Below are 7,691 nucleotides of genomic sequence, written 5' to 3'. Positions count from 1 at the left end.
TTATATGTCAAAACTAATTCATATATTCACTTAGATTTAAAATAGTTTTTTGGGGACTTACCTAAACACACACACAAACATTTAAAAGTTCATTAACCTATGTTTTAAACTGACAAGTTTATTTGTTTTTTCCCCACAAACTCTTGTCATAGTGTGGCTTATTCCATGTGGTTACGTTGAATTTAATTGCCCAAAAGCTTTAGTCACCTTTTTGAAGTTTTGTTTTATCCACATCAGAGAAGCTTATCTTTGTCTTTACATACATTCTAATCTGTAAAGATCCAATATAATAAATCTTCAGACTTTTCCCACAGATTACCACTCCCCAGAAGGATGAAGAATTGCATTGCTGAGTCAGGTATGATGCTGATGGTATCAGGAAGCTGCACAGGACAGAGAACTTCCCATTTAGCTTCCCATAAAGTGAGGGCCAAACCTCCTAGCCTTCTCAAGCCACAGATTTTCTAAAGTTTCTTTCCAAACTAAAAGTTGTAAAGGTGTATGGCACCTCCTTCTCTCTCTCCAAAGGAGGTAGTAACCTACCAAGGAAGACGGGTAACTTGTTAATAAAATTCCTCCAGGTCATAGAGAATAAGGGAAAGAGTTTCATTCCATGACTGGATTCTTTCTGCCATATTTTGTATAATGACTACCTTTGCTAGACTGTGAGGGCAAAGGTCTTGAGAACAATCCAGAATAGGATTTAGATTTACATGAAAAAAAGCCTCTGTGTCATTCCAGTATCATAGCCGTGACTGCTGTGGAGTTATAGATGTGAGTGAGAACTTGTTTAGGCAAAGCCAGAATGGGTGCTATCTTTCTGTCCAATTGATTCAAGCCCCCAGACCAAATATCCAGATCAGCCCCTGAAATTCATCATTCTTCCATAGTTTTCCCAAACAGGGTCAGATGCTAGGCTGGCTGGAGAAGAGAGAACATCAGACTGTACTCACTCTACCTCCCCACTTCCTGTTTCCCAACAAAGGTCAAAATCTCTTCCAATTCAAAGGTGCATTGATCTCCCCAGTGTAAGAGTTAGACACATTTGTAATTTTGCTACACATGGTTCTTCTGCCCCTTTTATTTGAACCTATAATTAGCCCATCCCCCCAAACAGAGAGTATCTACAATTGTAAGCAAGACAGTTCCATCCATCTGTTCCCATGGGATCTAAGGGCCCTCTCAGTCAGAAGTAGAATGGGCATCACCATGCCAAAATCCTAAAATTGAGGAATGAACAAACATAAGGGGAGAATGCAACTATGGATCAAGGTAGACTTACTATTATTCTACTAATGGAAGCTGTAACACTGATGTAAAGACAATGGTCACCAGAGGTTCTGAGGGGAGGGAAAGGGAAGAATAGGTGTGATATGAGGCATTTTGGGGACACTGGAATTGTTCTGCATAATACGGCAATGATGGATAGAGGCCATTTTACATTTTGTCAAAACCTATAAAATTGTACCGTGCAAAGTGTGAACCATAATGTCAAAGTGTAAACTATAGACCATGGTTAGTTGCAATGCTTCAAAATTTGTTCATCAATTGTAACAAATGTAATATACAAATGAAAGATGTTATTAATAGAGGAAAATGTGAAAAGAGGAGGAAGTGAGATATATAGGAATCCCTTATATTTTGTGTAAGTTTTCTGTAATGTAAAACTTCTTTAAAATAAATAAATGCATCTTAAAAGGTGCATTGAACTGCTGGGAGGGAGGCATCATCTTCCAGGGAAATTTGCTGGTTGATTTTTGAAGAATTTGCTTGTTAAACCATCTAGACACACGTATGCTTGCCATCCGACAAGTATAGGATTTCCAGTAAGGAGAACTGATTTCTTGACACTGACCTCTAGTAGGTTTGGAGACAGGTTAATCGAATTTTCTCGGCTTCTTTCTAAAGCTGGCTAACATCCAGAGAATTAGATTCTTTGGAGGAACCTAGAATGACCTACCTGTAAGCAGGAGAGAAAAGTCTTACATTTTGGCAAAGTTCTAATCACGGTTTACATTTCTTTAACAACAATAATAATGTGTTATAATAGTTAGAAAGGACTAAGGATGTTCAGAATTTTTTTCTGAAGTCCAACCTCCAGCTACGTTGGTTCCAGTCTCCTCTTTAGATGGAGACAAGGGACATCTCCCGTGGGGTTCTATCCCCCACCAAAAAAAAAAAAAAAAAAAAAGTGACCCTCCCTAGTCCCGGCGGGCTGGGAATGGAGAACGAGGAACTCTCACAAAATCGCTGGAGGAGCAGCTCGCATTGCCGTGGGGTCGGGCTACAGCATCCGCCTCCGAACGGGTAAGACAGCTCCTCCCGGCCGGTCTCCTCCCTAACTCTCAGCGCCTTGGCCACCCCTCCTCCCCGATCCCCTCACCCCGCAAAGTCCCGGGAATTTCCCGAATATCCCACAGCTTGCGTTTCCTGCTTGGGGGAAGAGGACGACTACGGATAAAAGGGAGTCCAGAAGGCTAGGGGAAGCTACAGTGCCCAGGAGCCACAAATCTCCCTGCCTCCGGAACCCGCTCTCGCTCCCCATCGCTGCGCTCTCTCCTTGGCCATGAGTCGCTCTTCCAGCGCAGCCGCCCGCGTCCCGGGTCCTTCGCGTTCGCTTTGCGCGCTGGTCGCGGTGCTGCTGCTGCTGACGCCGCCGCGACCCCTCGCCAGCGGTGAGAGCGCAGGGCGCTCGCCCGGCACCCAAACAGCAGCGGCGCATCCCTGCCTCTGCTGCAGCAGCTGCGTCCTGGGCGCGGGGGAGTGTCTTGGGTCAGGTTTGCTGGGGAGAGCTCTTCCCAGCAACCTGGCCCATTACTGTGTCTCTCTTTCCTCCTTAGCTGGACCTGTCGCGGCCGTGGTGAGAGAGCTGCGTTGCATGTGTTTAACAACCACCCCCGGGATTCACCCCAAAATGATCAGTAGTCTGCAGGTGATCGCCGCAGGCCCGCAGTGTTCCAAGGTGGAAGTCGTGTAAGTCCCTCTGGCGCTGCGATACCCACGGTGATCTTGGCAGTAGTGAAATCTCCTGATCTAGGTTTCAAACCCCTGTGGTTTACGGGTTTATCTATTTTTCTCTGTGCAGAGCTACTCTGAAGAATGGGAGGGAAGTCTGCCTGGATCCAGAAGCCCCTTTGTTCAAGAAAGCCATCCAGAAAATTTTGGAAAGGTACCTATCACTTTGATCATTGTGGTTTCTCAGTTTCTTGGGGACAGTGTAGACCTCACAAGGTCTTCACCTGTTAAATATCCTCGTTTGCTATGTGGGATTTGACTACCATATTCTGAGTCATATTCTGAGTTTTGTTTGTAATTGAAAGTTTGTTAAGGAGAAGAGAAAGTTGTTCAGAAATATCCTGGTAGAATCTTTATCACTAATGGTGCATGTAATTGGCTAAGAAATTGCACCTCATTACTGAGTCGTGCCCAACCCCTCAGTGCGGTCATTCATTCTACCCTTTGCTTTTATTGATATTTATTTTTGGTTTCACCAAATGTTTTATGATCTGATTTGAAAGTATAGTGTGGAGTAGAGAGGTGTATGGAAGTTTAGTTAAACTACACAATTCTTTTCCCAACAGTGGAAAAAAGAAAACTGATTAAGAGAATGCACCACACATTCGAAAAATTGCCCGGGTTTCATCACAATCATCTTCTGGGAGTCCCTGGATCCAGTGAATATAAGAGACTTTCTTCATGGGTTCCCCACTTTGAGAGGGGAAAGAGAAAAAAAAAAAACTGTGTTTATCCCTGCAGTTTTATGCTGAGCTTATTAAGTATTCAACATATTATTTCCTGCTATTTATTTGCTATTCTGTTATGTTATTGAAATCTTTGGCAATTGACTAAACTGTAAGCCAAGAATCACTGGTTGTTACTCTTTCAAAGTGTCTTGAATTAAAGATGATTATTGTATTTCTAGAATTTATTCCTTATAGTGTTACTGAAGAGGCTGTGGATTTAATATGTAAGTGATGCTTCTTTAGAATGTTGTAGATAGAGATAAATTCCTATCCTCACTCTTTTCAAGAAATGGGGAAATGTTTTGGTATTGTTTCTTAGAAAAGGTGGCATGTAACTTAAATTCTATTGCATTAGAAAGCTGAGTGCATCACACAGTTTATTTGTGTAGAATATAATTCTTTATTTAGAACTTCTAAATATTTAAGTTCTGTAAGGACCAATATATTCTTGTCCTGTAATTAGACATTTGATGTCTTCTTAGTATGACATAATGTCATGACATGTGCTTGAACATTGATTATATATGCTATTTATTAAATATTTTATTATAAGTGCTATAATTTTAGTCAAAAGTATATGTTTTGAGTAGTCAAAAAGCTAGGGAACAGGTAAATTTCTTGTTTCTAGTTTTTATAAAAATACCTTCTTTTATGTTTTTTAAAAATGAAAGCAAATTTAACAGTGATAACAATGATAACTTTGAAAGCATATTCAAGCTACTTAGAAATAAATTCATCATTTAGTTTCCAAAAACACACAGCATTGCTAAATTTTTAGATGTTTGAACTGTATCTTTTTAAGGTTTTGACCATTTTGCTATAAGATATTATATAAAAATCACATTCACTCTATTAAAATTGGACTATTTAACTGTACCTCATTCGTTTATAGCACTTATTTGTTCTTTGGAAAAAAATAAAAGATATTCAAACTTCATTCATGTTGTTTTTCCTTCTTATACTATTAAAATAGATTTTATTTACCTTCAATTCCAAATTATTTAAAAAGTTAAGTCCATTTCTCTCTAGCTAAGAGGGAGGATCCTCATTTCCCATTGTTATTGTATTACTCCTTCATATTGCCAACAGTCTCTGGGTCCTTTAGAAATCATTAATGGGATAAGACATTCCTACTTTACCTCCTTAACTGACTTCCCTTTCCCTAGACATGAAATAAAAGTTGCTAAGCATGGCAAATGAATTTCTGTCTCATCTGACTCCTGCTTACTTCTTCAGCATCATTTCTCCCACACACTTTCTAAAGTTATGTGTTCTTTCCTGGCTCCCTGACTTCACCTTTCTGGGGTCCTACCTGGAGTGTATTCATCCTTCAGAACTCAGCTCAAGCAATACCGCCTTCAAGAAGATTTCCTTGGCATTCCCAGCAGAGCTAAAGTTTTCCATTTTGATGTTCCCATAGCATATGTAAATTATACTTGAATTATAGAAAATATTGCATTGCTACTATTTGTTTACATATTTCTTCACCCTACTCTGCAAAGAATTGTCCAGAGCTCTACCATATTTCATCCGTCTTTGCAGCCCCAATTTCTGGCACAGAATGACTGAATGAAATGTTACCCCAACCCTCAGGTTGTCAGATAGTGTCATAAAATCAATAACCCAGTACATGTAGGCACCGAATAAATTGCATTCCTTTACTCTTTTTTTTTTTCCTCCTTCCTAGTCTATAGGTAATCCAACAAGAGCTTTGGCATATACAACTCACTCTGCCTATAACAATCTGCCCTTCACTTTCACTGGTCCAACAATCCTTCCTTTGGGGTTCAGCCTACCTGCCACTTCCTCGAAGCAGCCTCTCTGACCCTTCCACATACCAGCTTAGGAGCTACTCTTATACCCTCTAATACTGTGCTGTGCTTTTTCCCTTCACATGGATTCTCACCAACGCGACTATAGAGTTATACATGAATCATTTGTTTTCTAGCTCTATTCCAATTTCACTGTAAGTACCAGGAGGCAGGGACAATGTTTATCATATACAGCACAGTTCCTAAGTTCCTAAGAGTAAATAGGACATGCCAGGTGCCTAAACAGATGAGTGAACTAGGCTAAACAAGTGCCCCTGTATCTCTAGTAGATACACTTCTATAGATCTCACTTCTATAGATCATTCTTAGGAAAAGTAAGAAAAGGAAGGAGATTAATCCAATTAGCATGTGCACACCCCCAAATTTGATTACTATATTATATATGCTAATATTGGCATTATTAGCATTTGTTAGTATGCATATCTAATCTAGGCTTTTCCATATCTTTTAATCTCTCCACTTATGTACAAAATATCAATTAGATTAATGTATTATATTATTATATATTCATATATCAGGATAACACACATATATATATGTATAGAGAAAGGAAGGGAGAGGCAAACAAAGGCATAAATAAACTTAGAGTAGATTCAAAGAGATAGGTACTGACAATTTTCTCAGCAATATAGAAAAACACAAAATAACGCTGATCTTTTAAAAAGCATTCATCTTTTATGGTCTCTCTTTGCTCTCTAGGTTAGAACTTTTTTTTTCCTTTGAGTCTGAATTATTCACTGATCCTAGGTAAACACTAAAGAGCAACTTGAATTACCATGAATATTTGAGCTATAACTTTCTGTGTATAAAACAATCCCTAACTTGTCATATCTTCCCTAAATAATCCCTAACTTGTCACATCAGCTCCTAAATACTTAAACGAATGCCTGTAAAAATAAATGAAAACATATTAAATGTCCTTTGATGGGTGAAATACATGTTTTGTGAAGACATAAACATTACTGGTTACTTTTGTCTTTTTTTGTCATTATTCAAGATCTTTACTTTTTCCCCAAAAGCAAGATTTACACATTCAGTTTGTTTATGGACAGTAAGATTCAACCTTTTTTGTAATACCCTTGCAAGTCTAGTTACTATGCTTATTCTGCAAATAGTCATTCTACAAAGAAAATAGGTTAAAGAATGTTACCAGAATTTAGTCTATACCAGAACCTCAGCGAGGGCTGTTAACCACCCTGCCACTAGCAAATTCAAGGACTAACAGAAGGGGGTAATCTAATGTCTTTCTTCTAGGGTCACGTCTTATAATTTCCTTATATGACCCCTTAAATTTTATTTTCACTCTTTTATTGATCTGAAACTCTCATATATGAAATCATTGGCAACTGAACAAGTGATCACCTAAAATCTGCTCTCTGTTATTACCACAATCCAGAAAATTCTCAACGTGCAATTAATATCTTTCATTCTACTAGACTTTCCTGCTTGCCTCTGGGTGTGACACATTCACATAATCCTTCAGTTCCTTGAAGGTATGACTAGTGGCTTTGTTTTTCTATCATGGTTTTAATTCTTGCATAAGGGAAAGAATTGCTCTGGGTAACTCATATTGTATATAACTTGAAAAGTCCTTCCTGGATGTTACAAAAATGAGAAATAGATAGAACTAACATTTGCTTCCTTACTAAATCACAGGTAGAGAGTGTTTTATGATTCTGATTTTGGTTGATGGTCCTAGTTCACTGTTAAGTCAGCAAAATTAATGTTCTTTTCCTGAGAAGGATTGTTTATAGTTCAAGTATGTATAGAATAAGATAATGATGTAGAAAAATCTAGAGTTTAGGTCTAAAATTTTTATTTTTTCACATTCTAGTGTCTTGTTTCTTAAATACAGAGAAATTACAAGAAACCCACTCTGGAAAATTCAGCTTCATAATCAACATAAATTTCTCTTGCCAAGTAAATTTATGATACTTGTTCTTATCCACCTCTAGAACTGGACAAAGGGAAAAATAATTGATTCATTTCCAGCAAAGGAGACTAGTTATACTTCTCCACAATTTATGGTATAGTATAGTCAGAACTGCATTTCAAATCTAGTTCTGAATATTTCTAGCTATGTAACCTTGACAATTTGTTTAACAGTCCCATTCCA

At 38.4% G+C, this 7,691-nt stretch overlaps 1 protein-coding gene across 1 annotated transcript; it reads left to right on the top strand.

Moving 5' to 3' along the window:
• Window positions 1-2,337: 2,337 nt before the first annotated feature.
• On the top strand, window positions 2,338-4,680 carry LOC101442076 (alveolar macrophage chemotactic factor). Its single transcript, XM_004465322.5, has 4 exons — window positions 2,338-2,675; window positions 2,841-2,973; window positions 3,086-3,169; window positions 3,582-4,680. The coding sequence occupies exons 1-4, from the start codon at window positions 2,567-2,569 to the stop codon at window positions 3,601-3,603; spliced, it is 348 nt and encodes a 115-aa protein (XP_004465379.1). The 5' UTR covers window positions 2,338-2,566; the 3' UTR covers window positions 3,604-4,680.
• The last annotated feature ends 3,011 nt before the right edge of the window (window positions 4,681-7,691 follow it).

This window comes from Dasypus novemcinctus, chromosome 1, assembly GCF_030445035.2.
Source record: "Dasypus novemcinctus isolate mDasNov1 chromosome 1, mDasNov1.1.hap2, whole genome shotgun sequence".
Classification (NCBI taxonomy): domain Eukaryota; kingdom Metazoa; phylum Chordata; class Mammalia; order Cingulata; family Dasypodidae; genus Dasypus; species Dasypus novemcinctus.
Note: the sequence above shows the minus strand (reverse complement) of the source record. Positions and strands in the feature narration are given on the sequence as shown.